This window comes from Tachysurus vachellii, chromosome 1 (genome assembly GCF_030014155.1).
Source record: "Tachysurus vachellii isolate PV-2020 chromosome 1, HZAU_Pvac_v1, whole genome shotgun sequence".
NCBI classification, from domain to species: domain Eukaryota; kingdom Metazoa; phylum Chordata; class Actinopteri; order Siluriformes; family Bagridae; genus Tachysurus; species Tachysurus vachellii.
This window is the reverse complement of record NC_083460.1, coordinates 20,749,058-20,766,389: the sequence shown is the minus strand read 5'-3', so window position 1 is coordinate 20,766,389 and position 17,332 is coordinate 20,749,058. Positions and strand designations below refer to the sequence as shown.

Genomic DNA, 17,332 nt, shown 5'->3' with positions numbered 1-17,332 from the left:
CAGAAGTCTGATTCTGTGCTCATTAAACATGTAGCTGCTTAGCTCAAGCAGCCGCATTTTCATTTCTATATCCCATACTTCATGGAGTCCACGGTGCCGTGTATCCTGCCGACGTTCCCAGGGCCTTCTGAGGAAAAACACCACACAGCATCAGTAACAGCAGGGATTCAGGGCCTTTCAGCATTACCATACTTCTTTCTTATGTTAAATCCACCTCAAGGCTTTTTCTTGTCTCAACTGACTATACAACTCCAATTGCTGCAAATTTATTCCACGATATTTCTCACAGTGATCCATGGAGAAATTTTCTCCTTCGCCTCACCGTGCATGGAGGAGAACTACACCGGTGTCCTTTCCTGAGCATCTTCGCCGCACCTCCGGTTGTTTTACAGTCCTAACAGAGCATATGGATATTTTCATATATGGTGTCTATCTAATATATTTATGTATTTATTTAAACACTTCAATCAGCTGGATTTCTCTCAATATATCTGGGAGAGATTAAGATAATTAACCAACACCCTTTTAATTTTTTTAAATTCATCTTTAACAAGGGTGCCAATAATTCTGCCTGTACAATACTACACCAAGTTAACATCAGGAACACTGTTTTGAGGCTTATTAACTAAAGGCTTGTTACGTCCCAAATCTGTTGCTGTTGAAAGCAGACATGCTGTTTCACTGAAAAAAATATACAATATTTGGTTGTAAGATTAAAATCCATCTTTTATATATAAATATATATATATATATATATATATATATATATATATATATATATATATATATATAAAAAACTCTCACAGCTCTAGCCAGGAGGTGAGTTCACCCGGAGGGATCTGTGATGTTCCGTGTTTCCAGCTGGAGCTGCGGCACAGCTGGATCCCGCCATGAGACAAAGGTTTTAGAGGTTCTGGAGGTTTTGAAGGCACACTGAGAGTGACTCGGTGCCTCGGGGTCAGAGCGGAGGCGGGCGAGCGCAAACTAGCTCAGCAGCGTCAGATCCCTCTCTCATGTCGCAGCCGTTATTATGCTGAATTGTGACTAGACTGTAAACTAATCAGGGTAACTTCCACCACCCCGTGTCACCAGGGAGACGGACGAAAAGGTTAGACGCCGACTGTCGGTTTTCTCGAGAACTTTCCTGCTCCCTGGACCAGCTCTAGTTCAAATAAGTCTGAAACGTCTGAAGTTGTGTCTATAGAAAAACGATCTTCCATGGCACGGTTAATTGGAAAGGCGAGATTTGACTGACTTCTACTGCGGAAAAAAAGAAGGGAAAACGTGTTTGGGAAAGCACAAGGGGAGCGGAGTTGTAAACAGTTAATTATGACTCTGTATGCAAATGTTGGCCTTTAAATGTATTCAAGGAATCATTCCCATTCAGACATTTGCATAAATGCATATTACATGCGTTTCTCACACAACTCCTCACAATGTCATTAAGACTGATAGGAATATTTAGCTTCATTCCAGTTTGTTGATTAGATTTTGTTCAGAAAGCTCATTTGATAACAAGTGTGTTTCCTTGATACGCATCAAGCACAAACTGTCTTTTTTCCCTCCAGAAAATTTTCACCAATTTGTAGTTAAGGATCGAGCAAAATCCTGACAGAAACATAACGTAGGCTGCACTTTCTCCTCTAATCAGAGCCAAAGCGTAAACGTCCAACTTCCTGTCAGATAAACGAGATATGGATTAGTTACATGCTCGAATCTCTATATCTAAATATAGTAAGTTGTTATAGTATAATAAATAAATGTAGAATGGAGGCTGACTTGAGCTGAGATTAAGGAGAGAAGATTAACAGGAGGAAGAGTTGTATAAAAGGGGAGGTGACAGAATAAGGATGATCTCTCTCTCTCTGTCTCACTCTCTCTGTCTGTCTCTTTCTCTCTCTGTCTGTCTCTCTCTCTCTCACTCTCTCTCTCTCTCCCCCTCTGTCTCTCTCTGTCTGTCTCTCTCTCTCCCTCTGTCTCTCTCTCAAAGCTGTTTCATTTTATTGTATGATCAACAAATATCTAAATCTTTGTTATTTGACTACAATATAACTGAAATGATCGTAACCAACACCATGACCTTCTTCCTCACAGCTAACACACGACACTATTGCAGGTTTGCTGCAGTGTCACTAAAGAGAAAAGAGCAGAAGAAGAAAAAGAAGAAGACAGATGTTTTCTCTGATTCTCTGAAAAAACGCCTTTAAAACCTCTCAGCATTAAAGAGTCAGATCTGTGTCAGAGTCAGCAACTGCTCGCTCTCAGCCTCGTCCCCCTCCTCCTCCTCCTCCTCCTCCTCCTCAAACCTGGCCTAGACAGGTGTTTCACCTCCAAATAGAGTTTTTCACACATTTTAAGTGGCACACAATAAAGTCTGATGTGCTGTAACTTCTCATGTAGCCCGTTGACTGTAGTAGAGACAATCGCACTGCTGTTTATGATGTGCCCTCGGGAAATGCTTGGGATTCGTTTGCTTTAACTTGGGAACAAACTCAGTAGTCAAGAAGAAAAAAAAAACATAAGTTTCTTATTTTTATTACTATTCTAACTCTTCTTCCTGTTCAACAGAAGGCCTCTAACCTTCTTTACTGTCTTACACCCATCTTTTGTTTTTGTTCATAATAACAATAACAATAACAACAACAATAATAATAATGATAATAAAAATAACAATAATAATAATACCAATAATAATAACAGTAATAATAATAATAATAATTATTATTATTATTATTATTAATATTATTATTATTATTATTATTAATATTATTATTATTATGATAATAACAAGATAAACTAGAACAGACCGGTTAAAAGCAGAAAGAAACAATATCTTTTTATTCAGTTCTTAGACTAAATGCTACCAAATATTTGAAAAATTGAGAATAAAGTTGACCAGATGAATAGCGCATGCTAGTGAGTTCCAGAAGAAAGGAAAGCGTGGGAATGCACACACACACACACACACACACACACACACACACACACACACACACAGGCCTGAGTTCCAGCAAGCTGCTTTTACGAAAGAATGTCTGTGGTCACAAGCTGGCTGCGTAAATCAAGTACCCCAGAAACGATTCACGCTTCCTAAAGCTCCGGGCTCACACAGCATCTGCTAATGGTTTTGATTTACTGGGGACCTGTACAATATTACAGCACTGGAAAAACCCCAGTCCAAGACACAAAGCCGCACAGACTAAAGCGTGCAGGGGAGATCGGCAAACACGTCGCCCTCCAGGAGCGCCTCGTCATTCCACAGGATATGAGAAAGCGGAGGTCGGAGAGCCTTTAAAACTAGATTAGAGGCCACATTAAAAAAAAAATGGAAATACCTGTCCAGAGACAGTGATGTGTGTATGTGTGTGTGTAGTCACTGGCCACTTTAACAGGAACACCTGTAGTCCTGCTTTTTTTATTTTGTGTGAATTAAACACGTAGAATCTTCCAGAAATGTTCATGGATTTTCACACAGAACAGTTACACAGAAAGGCACGAAGACCGCGGTTCGAGCCGATAAGAAGGACAATCGAAGAAGCACTCAGCAGGCAGATAGACAAGAAGTCGTACATCTGGAGGAGCTACAACTCCACACAAAGACAGAAATGATTGAAATGATTAGCGTGCCCTTGTGCTAAACACACCGTTAATGATCGGAGGTCGGATCTCGCTGGGACTTTAAGAGCTGCACATCTTAAAGTGCATCTTTAGTACCTCACTAAATGAATGGAACAGTTGCAGTTATTTGGGGAGAGCTCAATGGCAACTTTATGACCAGGGTGCTTTATTTGACTAGACTGAGGCATTATGGGAAGTGACAGTGAGGGAAATCCTCTCAGAACTTCAGCATATATCTTAAGAATAACATTTAAAATAACTAAAAGGTAAGATTCTACCTGTCAGAGGCACGGTCAGGTTTGGTGATACACATTTAACACTAAAAAGAAAAGTAAAAAGTATTCCAGATTTCTCATATTTGACCTCACGTCCATATTTTTCCTACTCGTTTTTTGGCTCTGATTACTGATCAGAAGGTTGATGGGTTCAGACCCCAGCACAGCCACATCACTGCCAATCCTGGGCCCTCGATCAAAACCCTTAACCCTCCGTGCTCCAGGGTGAGACGTGACAGCTGACCCTTTGCTCCAACAAGCTGAGATACGATAAGAAAAGTCTTTCATTGTGCTGTAGTGTATATATCACAAATAAAAGCTTCTTCATTTGTAGATCTCAGAACTCCAGCATCTTGCTCGTTCTCCTGCACTCTCTGGAGCCCTGTTTGGTTTCCAGGAGCCTGATGGAGGAAGGCAACAGACATGAAGGTGACGTTTGGGATTGGACCACCGCAGAACTCAATGGAGCTGTGAGTAACGCCCACTTGTAAAGCCACACTCCGCATCGTTGGCGCTTTTGAAACGCTGCACAAGCATTTGGTTCTAATATTTACAGTATGGAGAAAGGCTGTAACGTTTGCATGATGTTCTGCTGGTCGAGCAACATCAGCTTAGCTTGAGACACCAAGCCAAGCGACCGAACTGCCAGCTCCGCCATTCAGCGTGCATAAGTCTTAGACAGATTATATCTTCATAAGGTGAACAGCAGGTCATCCACACAGTAGAATATCACACTTCCTGCCATCACAAGGCATTTTCCAGTTTTTCTCACCTCCAAGTTTTTCCAGGCAAAAATGACTAAAATATCCCCAAGCAAGCTTTATAATAAATATAAAGAGAAGTGTTAATGTTTGAATGTGGTGACACAAGAGAACAATGCTAGTGAAGAACTAGCTGTATTTACTCCATCCCTCTGTCCACTGGGAGCAACCAGAAAGATGTTTAGCCCCGTGTTTAATGGCTATTCTTCAGTTCCTCTTCTTATACAGCGTCTATTCTGCCCTCGCTGCTCCGAACTTCGGTTTTGTCAGTGTGGACCGATGCCCACGTCAATAAAGTGACAAACTTTCCAACACAACAGCTTGACACGATGCCTGACACGATGGTACAACAGGAGCTGATTCCTCTGCCAGAACAGAAGGGAGTTTATAAAGAAAACAAACCTATGACTCTGGCAGATACGGACACAGATAAAAACAGAACAGATTCCTGGTGTGAGAGAGAAGTACAAGTCTGAGCTCAGCATGTTCAGCACAGAGCAAAAAAAACTACTGACAAATCTCTAAACTTCTGTCAGCACTTCAGTTCAGTAGTTTAGTGTTGAACACAAACCTGTATGGTGACAGTGTGTACGCACTAAACGCTCCTCAGGACACAATCACTGAACATTTAACATTTGTTTGAAGACTGATTTTAAGGTCAATTAAAAAACTTTTTTTAAAAACATTTCCCATTACTTTATGTGATGTTCAATTATTACACAAATGGTTGATTTTTGTCAGTTTACATCATAAAACACATCCTGGATCACAGAAATCCCTTTATTTTGCTCGTTCCTTACACCAAAACGTCTCCAAAATCACCTAAACTTATACATACGGTCGTATATCGTTTATCATCATAACGTACATCATCATCGTATTAAAATGAAAGCCGTAACATTATAACGAACATTTTGTCCCAGTATTTTATTACAGATACATTAGATAATTACTTCACAGGAAAATATAAGGAGCTGCATTTACTGAAATAACCGCATTATGTAATATGTTCAGAACAGTGTTCAGTTAGCAGATTAGCTGTGCTGAAATGACACGAATCGTATCTGAACACTTTTAGTTTCATGTGAACAAATCCGTGCACCTTTACTTCTTACCACTAGATGGGTGTGTGGAACTCGTCCGAGTATATCAGGGACCTGAAAACATCTCAATAACGTACAATATGTCTGCTGAAACTCTGCCAAACTCCCTCAGTGTACAGCCCATATTCATGTTCAGTGTGTTAGGAGGAAGTGAAGAACCTGCCACAGCCCCAAACCAGCACCAGATCAATTCCTCCACTTAGATTTGTTTGTTTTCGGTTCGAATCTTGTTCCAGGGGAGCAATTTCCCTTGATGAAATTGAACTGTACTCCCCTGGAATTCATTAAAATGAGAGCTCTGGGGTGCCACGCCTCCGTCAGGCCAAAGGGGAAATGATCTAAACGAACTCCCACGGGTGTGGCACCGCTACGGCATACGCAGGATAACGCTCTGGGGCTAGCAGGAGGCGCTTGTCAAAAGGATCCAAATAAACACAGTGGAATGGGGGAATGAACGACAGAGCAGCATGCTGAGGTGAGATGTGTGAGCAATACATCACCTTTCTTTTCCAGGAGAAGGTGTGACCTTCTTACACAACTTCAGCTTCACACAAACACCAGATCAGATTAACGCTAAATAATCCACCAGCTATCGTGCGATAAAAGAAGTTCTGTTTTATTTCGCTTTCAGTTAACATGAAAAGATGTAATCTTGAGTTAGACATCAAGAACATCAAAACAACAAAGATGATAAATAAATAAACAGGCGGGTTTTCTGCCCCTTGCCCCTCCCCCCACCCCAAAAAAGATTTTGGGTGAAAGCAGAGAGAGTGAAGCACCGAGACACGTTCAGCAGCGCCGGACAACAGCGTGACGTCCTTTCCCCAGCGAGCAGACTGGACCTTCTCCTTTCCATGGTGTACTTGGCTTGTATATAGATTACCCACAACCCCATGCGCTAGTGAACATGCCCCGGCGCTTTATCGTCCACAGCACATTCTCTGTCAAGTTTTGCAAAGGCTTCATATGTAAACACATCATCGTTAAGCGCTGCCAATAAACGCATACACGCATACATACACGCCTCAGCTCTTCTGTGAGACGATGCTTCACCCTGATCCCTCACTGTCTCTGAGTTTTATATCAAGATAAATATGCTTCTAAGAGGCAACAGGAGGCAACTGTTATTGTGTTAACATGATAAGGAAGAAAAAAAGGAGGAATAAACCGATTATAGCTAAATAATAACAAACAAAAAGTAAACACTTAAAATGACTACTCTTTAAAACATTTTACACGGATACTATCACAGCAAATCAATCATTCTGTAGATGCTAAAGGTTCAGTACAAAAAAGCTGTTAGAAAGGTAAAGAAACTCGGAGGATCGTGGAACCGTAGTGGAGGCGAGAGAGTCGTAAGACATGTGTCTGGGCGGACAAATGGGAGAAATGGAGTAACTTGCTGTGTGTAAGAAGGACAAGTTCTCTTTAAGCGAGACGTGCAAATCGACCGATCTGTGAATAAACCTCCTACGGAGCTCAGCATATATTTTATATATATGAACATATGAGCTTAAAAAGGAACCCAAACAAACCCCTGATGGAAAAAAAAACCTAAAACACCTCAAAAAAATACCTCAACAGTAAACTAATTAGGTTGAAAAGAGATTTCATCTGATCAGGTACTGCAGGCCAAGCAGACTGAACAAGGCTGGGTTTGGTGTAGGTGAGAAAAGGCACTTCGCGCAATTTATTGCGTCGAGGTTCAGCCCGGCAACACAGTGTCTGTCATACATCTTAGCTGAAGAGACGCAAAGTGCGTTCGCCATATGATCATCAGCGTAAAGATCGTCAAGCTGATAGACTTTTAATTCATGTTCCTTCATCAGTCCTTGTCCATAACGGCATCAGAAGAATTCCACACTCCTGACGCTAGCTTCAGTGAGACAGCTGTTTCATTCAAAAATGATATAAAAGGCTTAATTTTTTTTTTTTATAGTAATAAAAGGTATCCGGGGATTGATGCAGACAGAAGTCTTGTACAGAACTAGCCGGTCTTGTGAAGGAGAATATATACGACAAACTCACACCTAGTTTGTTCCCTTGTTCCTTTAAGGCTGAAGGCACTGGATTAGTCAGAAAGCACATGCAACCTGCAACATGTACACCGTGACTTCATTCTCTTTTAATAGAACTACAAAACACAATTTAAGCCACTGAATCAGGGAAGAGTTTTCAGGTGAACATGAGATTATTTTTATATAAACCAAGAGAGACATTCGGTCTTTTTGTAGGGTTTCTGAAGGAGTGTCATGAGACGCTTGGTTTCGTTTCAGATAGAAAAAAAAAGCCATTACATTCAACAATCAGGGGTGTTGCAGCATCTGTACCACTATCCAAAAAAAAAACACACAGAACAGCAAGACACTTTAGGCTTCGGTATTCCTTTGTGTGCAAGACAAATACGGATAAAAAAAAAAAACGTTTAGAACCGTTTTGTGCATTTTTAAGGTTTATGCACTACATTTTATACTCATATCTGATCTTTGGTTTGAAGTTGTGTGTGTGTGTGTGTGTGTGTTAATTACGCTTACTGTGACTCGGCTTCTGCGTTACACACAGAAGTAGAATTAATAGTTGATAATGATGTTAAAGTCACCCTGCACATGTTTGGATTAAAGCTTCTCGCAGTAATGAAGCAATCATATGACTGTAACATGAACCAATGAGCCACAGAAGATTTTTTTTTTAAATGGCTGGCGAACATCATCCAGAAGTGGGCTTTAGAGAGGAGAAGCAGAAGGAGGATGGATGGATGGATGGATTCAGTTGGCCAGAGTCAGAGCGTGCATGTGCTTGGCGATTTCGTACACGTAGGTGATGTCAGGCCGCTTCTCCGGATCCGGATTGATGCACATATCTACCAGCTTTCGCAGCTGCGTGGAAAAAAAAGAGAAAAGAAATAATATATAAGAGAACGGGTGAAGCGTAAAATAAGACAATATAGAAACACACCACGACTGCTGGTCTGTAACAAACAGTTTTTATTTCCTGAGAGAAATCCAACTCGAAAGCCGTCCGAGTCCGTGTCTGAAGTCGAGTTTCCTCTAGGAGCCGAGAAACAGAGTTGAAATAAGGCTAAAGCTTTCTACATCCTCGCTGCCTCACACACTCGAGTCCCCAAAATTCACACTCCCGTGCTACTGAGAGACAGAGAACGACCTCAGCCCCGACAACAGCATCATTAAAAGAAGAAAAAGAAAAGGGAAAAAAAAATACCCCTATCCCCAAATACCTAATCACCATGGCAACCGGCTCTTTCTAGCGCAGGCCTGGCTGCTGCTGCTGCTGCTGCCGCTGTCTCCTAATCAGCACGGCATGTGAAATGCAAATCCGACTCGGAGCTGAATTAGTGGAGGGAAAGGAAAAAAAAGGTGGCTTGGGGAGTGGGGAGCAAATCTGGATGCAGATATGTAAAATATTCATATACCTTGTTTAAAAAAAAAAAACAAAGAGGTGCGAGTCACAGATTTTGTGATGAGGGAAAGGGGTTGTCTGTCAGGAGATGGTAAATGACACACCAAAGACGAGCGACTGACAGTTTTTTGCCGTTCGCCTTCAGGAGCATTGTTTAAACGCAGACAGAGATGGATGCGGGCCTTCTGTCTGTGCTGCAGGGCGCATTGTTTTAGGTTCGGGGGGGTCTTGGGGGGGCACGGGTTTGGGTGGATGCCATCTCAGCAGTACTGAAACTGATCTGCTGAATGCTGAACTGAGCTAATGGTGCTGATGATGGTGGATGGAGGTTTAGAAACATACAGTGAATAATCAGGGTGATGCTTCATCAGCTGGGCTGGAAATAAACTCAGAGAGAAAGACTCCAGAACTTAGACTCCAGAGCTCAGTCTCCAGAGCTTAGACTCCAGAGCTTAGACTCCAGAGCTTAGACTCCAGAGCTTAGACTCCAGAGCTTAGACTCCAGAGCTTAGACTCGAGAGCGTAGACTCCAGAGCGTAAACGACAGAGCTTAGACGCCAGAGCGTAGATTCCAGAGCTTAGACTCCAAAGCATAGACTCCAGAGCTTAGACTCCACTAATCCAGCACTTTCACAAAACAAGGTCAGAGGTCATCTAGTAAACCCCGAATAGTGCCAGCAATTAACTAAACTCTCACTTGTCTGACCATGAGACTGTCACAGTAACACCTACAGACTGCTGGAACCAACAACAAAATAAATATTTAATCAGGAAGTTGTTTTAAACATGCACGAGACACACATTGCTCTCCTCTTTCTGTGTAATGAGATTTATTTGGAGGGGTTTGCGTTTCGTCCACGTGACCTTGGGAAGAAAAAATTACACTGTTCTTATCTAAGCGAGACGTCTTCTTGCCGCGAGTGAAAGCTGTCTGTCTGCTGCCGAGGCTCCCAGGGGTCCGACGCTCCGCCCAGGGACACTCACCTGTGTTTACACCTCAAAATATACACATCGCTCTTCATAATCAATCAAAGACTTTAAGTCGACTTATTAAATTATTTTAAATAATAATTCTGGCTTAAATGCTTATTTTATGTCTTCCGCAGCAAATATTTATAAAAATATATATTTAAAAAAATAAATATTTTACATATAGTAATAAACGGACCACTTCGGGGGAAAGAAAAATCTCTGGTGCAGTTTAACCTGCAGAAATAATAAAAAGGCCCAAGGCAAAAGCTGTGCTTAATAAATTAACTAATTAATTAGCTAATTAATTAATAACTATTCATAAATCATAAATCATATTATTATCATTAATAAAATTATTTCTATATGTTGATTAATATTTGCTTTAAAACTGGACTAAATGAATTTAAATACTGATTTGTTTGTGTTTTTCTCCACTGGTTTATCGTCGTATGTAATGTAACGTCATGTAGATGTGTCTGATCTGAAAGCTCTCACCTCTTCTGAGTAGTGATCAGACGGGAGAGGAGGGTAGTCGCACTGCTCAATCTTTTTACACAGCGAGTACAGGTTCATCTTGTCCCCGTAGAATGGACTCTGAAGAGCCGCCATCTGAGAGGGAGGGAAGGAGAAACTGTTAGGTTTCGTCACCAGAGTGAGCAGAGGTCAGGCTTCTAGCTCCGTCTTCACTCCATACTTCTAACTTCTTCGATCGCTGACCTGGTCATACGTCATACGATGTAGACTGATGACACACAGACACTGACTGTTTAATTCCAGACACTCTGAGAAACTAAACAAAATAAAAGCTAAAATACAAAACTACAAAGACAAGCCGCTGTTACAAAATATACAACAAGCAGTTAATATTTACATAAAACTCCACATGAACAAGTTATGGTTCAAATTCCACGTTCATGTTGCTTTATTAAACACACATCGCCTCCCCATTCTCTCCTCTTTCTCTCCTCTCCTCCTCTTTCTCTCCTCTTCTCCTTCTTCTCTCCTCTCCTCCTTCTCTCCTCTCCTCTTCTCCTCGTTCTCTCCTCTCCTCTTTCTTTCTGCTCCTCTTCTTTCTCTCCCCTTCTCTCCTCGCCTTTCGAATGTTAAGCTCGTTAATATTTAAATCCATGTTAATTAGCTTGGGGCGGGGCTAATAAACATATGCGAATAAATGGGATTTTTGAACCCAACCCGTCCTTTATTATTCCTTTATCGTTCCCATTTATGGATAGTTTACCTTTTAATGGAAACCAAAGTGTGTCTATGTATAAAAGATAAAACATAATAACTCCAAACAATTAATCACACACAAAATGATCGAATAAGATAACAAGGATGAACAGATTCACCACGTTTGAGCCGGGATGTGACTGCAAACATGAACGTTTCCAGACATTTCTCTCTCCCACAGTCTCTGTCATTTATCAACACTGCCATTCCCTTAGCAACCCAATAAAATCAGAGACGTGTGTGTGTGTGTGTGTTCTGATGAAAAGCTATGGTCAAATTTTATTTTGCTCTTCTATTCCATTATACCTTGTACTTGATCTGAAGAAGTCGGATCATTACGTTTTTAGCTCTAACAGTTAAAGCAGCTGAACAATCAATGATCAACGATCTTTAATAGAAAAGTGGTGACATTATAAAATATAGTCTGCAACAGCCTTAATATTTTATGTTCCTTTTAATGAAGGTTATGCAACGCTGCAAGACTTTGTAAGCTACGCTGCAGAACTGGAACGTGGTCTAGAGCAGAAGCCGGGTGTGGCTTCAGGAGTTACAATGAGGTTTAAGACAGCGGCTGTGGTTTTGTCATAGAACATTCTCAGGCACACGCCCTCTCCATCTTTCTCTTCTTTCTCACGCGCACAATAGAAGCACAGCCACTCAGTCTTCATCAAGCAGTAGCTGACACACTGGCTGGAGTTCTGCTGTAGTAAATAACAGACCTGGCTGAATGAAGGCTTTGGGTTTAATGAAGATGTCCAGCGGCTGAGACGCAGCCTGATGAACGTGTGACGTTAGAAGCTTTACTGTGATCCCGATACAGGCAGCAGCAATGACGGACCCCAATCCAGTTGTTGGTTCATTTCTCCACCAGTCACAACATGTTCTCGGTTTCATGCCGTCATCGAAATGAATAAAGACCACGAGGCCGTAAGGTGATACTGAGATGTTCTCACAGGGACACCATTTGGATTGCTGTATTATTTTTTTCTCTAAATGGAAATGAAGCGTGGATGTGGCAGCACGAGCCTGACACTGCTCCACAATTGCAACTATTACCCCATCCCATCCCCTCACCTCACCTCATTCCTACCAACTACTTAACTCTCCCCATCACACCACTATGAGCTGAGGATTAGGGATTGGCTTGTGGTTCCTCTGAGTCACTTGAACCCACCTCCATATCTTTTCAAAATGCTGCAGCAGTCTAACGCTCTCTGTGCTGTCTGTCCTCTTCTGCATACAAGGGCTCACAAACCCCTGTGATTGGCTAGTATCGCTCTGAGTGACAGGGGTGTGAGCAAAACAGCACCTCCCACCCAGACTGAACAACAACTCTGTTTCTTGGCTCCAGGATTGATGGATGTGATATCCAGGATTTAAATTCATGCCGACTTGTGAAAATACAGCTTCCACGGTGCATTTTCACGTGTTCCTGACATTTTTATCGAGAACAAACAGTACGTTTCATGCTAGCATGTTACCTTTCTAGAGACGTCTACATATTTATTGCCATCTTCACACCAGTACACATACGACTGAAGCTTCCACTGAAAGCAGAACGCCGACACGACTAAAAGAAAACAGTTTTATCTTTACCTTTAACTGAGGCAGGTTTTAATCTGTAGTCTGTAGCTAAAGTGCAGCAGTGACCTTGTTCTGATGTTGAATCACCTCAAGATTTCAAAATTAAATCACAAACAGAATAACAACGCATCACAACAAACAGAGCAGCGAGTGATTTGCGAGAGAACCCAATCGCAGCAGTGCCGGCTTTGAGAGCTCACCACAGAACACCTGTGGATAATAAAAGCCATGAGCTCAGAGCCTTGTTTTGTTTGTTTAAAGAAGGTCCAAGTGATGTAGAGTCATCAGAACAGGCTGAAACTCGCACAGACATCTTCACATGCAATAAAGTCATGAGAAACAGATCGCTGGAATGGACATGAGGGGAAAAACATATTTACACACAACCGGGGCTACATGTAGGAAGCCACACAACACAATAAAAGACCAGAACGGAATACAAAAGCGCCATTTCCCCTAAACTCCAATATTCAAACATTTCGCATGAAATGTATATATGATGTTTGTGATTATGTCCCTATCTGTGGTACTAAGGAACAGTCATTTAACCTGAAACTCCTGCATAGGCCTTGCTAAAGAACGCTGACATACAATCAGCTGACTCACAAGCACACACTGAAGCACAGCGGACAGTGAACACAAGTCTCCTCTTATATAACTGAGTTTATGGCATTATGTCTTTATGTCTAATGAAGAAACCAAATGTTCTGGAAATGTTTTTAATTCATTAAATCTTCCCTTTATCTTCCTAAGTCAGGGCTGTAGTGGATCACAAACCTTCACACAAACACACACACAGGGAGGGGAGAGGGAGAAGGGAGGTGTGGAGAGGGGAGGAGAGGAGAGAGAAAGAGGAGAGGAGAGGAGAGGAAAAGGAGGAGAGAAGGAGGAGAGGAGATAAGAGGAGAGGAGAGGAAAGGAGAGGAGAGAGGAGGAGAGGAGGAATGGGCCTTTGCCTCTCCTAACACTTTATCACTGTTCGTCACGCAAACACTAACAGAGTCCAGAACAGTTGTGATCACACACACACACAAGCAGCTCCTGTAGCTCTGACTGCTGGGATACGAGTCCAGCATCAGGAGGTCAGTCACAATGTTAGACCCCAGACAGAAGACAAGTGCTGCTCTGCTCAGATGGTGATGATTTTACACCAACGCTGAACCCTGTTTATGTTCTCTAGCTGATTTTCCTGGGTGTGAGTCTGCATTAGTTGTTCTAACTGACAGTGCACATGTGACCGCCCCGTTACAGACGCACTCACACAGACGCACTCACACAGACGTACACAGACGGATGTTTCCAGCTATGGGTATGTAAGAGAACGGTGGAGTTTTACTGCAACATCTGGCTCTGTTCGATACGCTGCTGCTCTTGCAAAAAAGTTCCTCAGGGTAATTACAGTGTGCAGCAATTCTGCAGCACGCAAGTCAGGCAGCCTGAAGCAGCCGTGTGTGTGTGTGTGTGTATGGCGAGCAGGACACCACATGTGATCTCAGCCCCACTGTGTGTGTGCCTGCACATGCTCAGGAGTAGTGAGCATGCGTTTTGACGTCAGGGAGAGCAGGAGGAGCAGCTGCAGCCAACAAAGGGTTAAACAAGGACCACTGTGTTTTCATGCATCCTCTGCTGCTGACAGATGAAAAATGTCAACTGTCCTGTTTTCTATTTTGGAGTTTTTGCACTATTCATCTGGTTCATTAGTGGTGGGCCGCTTGTGGCCCTGACAGCTGCTCAGCCTGCGCTCGTGGCCCCTGAATTTTTCAGACTAATTTGATTCGATGGGTGAGATGATTGACTTGCTCTCTGACCCCCCGGAGCCCAGAGGCACTCCTCATTGTTATTCCAGAGCTGTCCGACACACACTGCGCTGGCCTGCTGTCTGACTGCACATGGGCACACACACACACCCACACACACACACGCCACAATCCGCTTCCACAAAGGCACCACACCCACATAGAAATGCGTGCAACTGAACACACACACACACACACACCACCTCTGCAACCAGGGAAAAGGGAGCATCGGTGACCATGCACAGATCTGTAGTGGAATATAACCACAACTCAACACCAAAACACACACACACACGTACACAAACAAAACATCCCAACAAGGTTTAACTATAATCACAGTGTACAGCATTATTACTTCCTCTGACTTTCATTTTAAAAGAAGCAGACATCAAAATGCATTAAAAATGAATTATACGCGCACACACACACACTCACTCTCTTCACTCACACTCCAGATTTGTTACATTAAGACAAATTATTAAAATCAAAAAGTGCTAAAGTGTAAAAGGTATTTTTTTTGTGTTTGTGTATTTGTCATGTAATCTTGAGCCGCACACTGCACTCTCTCAGCGTGTTTATTCTACAGCCACGACCATTCATTACACCTCTTTCTGCATGGCAACACGGCACTAACAGTGGACGCACTAATACGCAACGTTACTAAAGAGACGATATCAGACGAGCTCAGCATCCTAATTCTCTGAACGCTCTCCTCTTCTGGCTTCCGTGTGCTGATGCCGGTCCGCTGACACAACCAGGTGTCTAGTCAGTAGACTGAAAACTGCAACCTTCACAAATTCCCGCCTTTAAAAGCTAGTGCTAAGTTAGTGTTCGTGTTCAGGAGGAAATAAACCTTGCATGTTTGATGAGAAAAAGGGCATAATGTACTGAACCCGGGTCTGGTCCTTCACGTCGTTTACTCATTTCTGTGAACAATAGCTGGGTCTTTGTTACATTCATTAACAAAACAAGACTCTCTAGTGAACGCTTGTAGGACTGGAGTCTGTGGCATCGTGTTCAATTTTCCAAAAGTCCATCTTCTGATTTGAGACTCTGAGGACTTCGGAAAAGTTGTTTTATTTTTATTTTTTTGTACTTGTAATGAAGCACACAGTTGAGTGACTGAGGGCTAAGAGATTTGCTCAAGGGTCCAACGCGGCTCTCTGGCAGTACAGGGATACAGTACAGGGATTTGAACTCACTCACAAGCTTCAGATTAGTAGTTAAGAGCCACTGTATGTAACCGCTGCACGACAAAGCCGAGCTCTAATTAACCCTCAGGAGTCAACACACGTTCAAGTGCAACAACACAGTTTCTGTATTCAGCATTCAATATTCTCTATTAAAAGAAGTGAGAACAATTTCGTATATTAGTATGAGTTCATATTTTACTCTTATTACAAAATAACTGCAAAACAAAGCTTTCGGTTATTGACGATAAACGTCTGATCCTTGAGCCGGAGCCGTTGTTTGCTGTCGGATGATGATGTAGCTGACTGCAGGTCTTGATTTATGTTAATATAAATTCCAAATGTCCCAAAACGCAGCTAGCAGTTAAGGATTTACAAGCGCTTTGAAAAGCCAAGCCAGACCACGAGAGCAGCGATACAGTAATCTGAACACTGTCTGTACTTAATAGAGACTGGAGACGGTAGGTGGAAGACAAACCAACGGGGCCATATGGGCAGCCTGAGACGACCCTTTTATTTCAGGAGTCGTAAAATCCAACACTGAAAGCCAGAGCGTGGACTCCTGTGGCGCTGAGGGAGGGAGGGATGCTGTGACATAATAAATAATCACATATCTCAGAAGGCTCAGGGTGAAATTGGAAGCTTGTGTAGGAGAATTTAAAAAAAAAAAAAAAATCTTTATTTCTGTAAGATGAGTGATGTACGTTCAGTGTGTGATAACTAGACAAGTTTGACGAAATAAAAAAAAAAAACAAGTTTGAACTGCTCACAGGAGCAAAACCCACAGTGCTCTCCGCCGTCGTAGCTTGTCTCCTTTCGCCTCTCTAATAAAAGGTTCTCACCCACAGAAATGTTGTTTATTCTGGGTAACTGTCCTGCGTAATCCTCAGGAGAAGGACTTTTCCCAAAGAGAACGAACAACCGAGTCACTGAGATAGAAGACTTCCTCATTCCTCATGAACAATAACTGACCTGTGTCTGTCCTACTGCCGTATGACTGACTGAATGGATAATGGTATAAATGTGCACAGCTGCATCAGCTGATCCTTTAACTGTTATCCAGCAATTATCCAGTATGGTCCTGTCGTGTGGACCTATATTAGCTGTTCATTAGTTATACATAATTGTGAGCTGATAGTGATGGGAGGGGATGGGGGGGGGGGGGGGGACAGAGAGAGAGACAAAGAGAGAGAGAGAGAGAGAGAGAGAGAGAGAATGAGAGAGAGAGAGAATGAAGGAATGAAGGGGAGAGAGAGAGAGAATGAGAGAGAGAGAGAGAGAGAGAGAGAGAGAGAGAGAGAGAGAGAGAGAGAGAGAGAGAGAGAATGAGAGAGAGAGAGAATGAAGGAATGAAGGGGAGAGAGGGAGAATGAGAGAGAGAGAGAG

The 17,332-nt window shown here is 42.4% G+C and overlaps 1 protein-coding gene across 2 annotated transcripts in view; it reads right to left on the bottom strand.

The window, feature by feature from the left end:
- Nucleotides 1-5,420: 5,420 nt before the first annotated feature.
- nek7 (NIMA-related kinase 7) overlaps nt 5,421-17,332 on the bottom strand; it is a 63,476-nt gene continuing 51,564 nt past the window's right edge. For both annotated transcript variants that reach the window (XM_060876437.1, XM_060876429.1), the window contains 2 exons: nt 10,642-10,755; nt 5,421-8,633 (listed from right to left, as the gene is read on the bottom strand). In XM_060876437.1, coding sequence (XP_060732420.1) covers nt 8,523-8,633; nt 10,642-10,755 — 225 coding nt within the window. In that variant the 3' untranslated portion in view covers nt 5,421-8,522. The remainder of the gene's footprint in view (nt 8,634-10,641; nt 10,756-17,332) is intronic.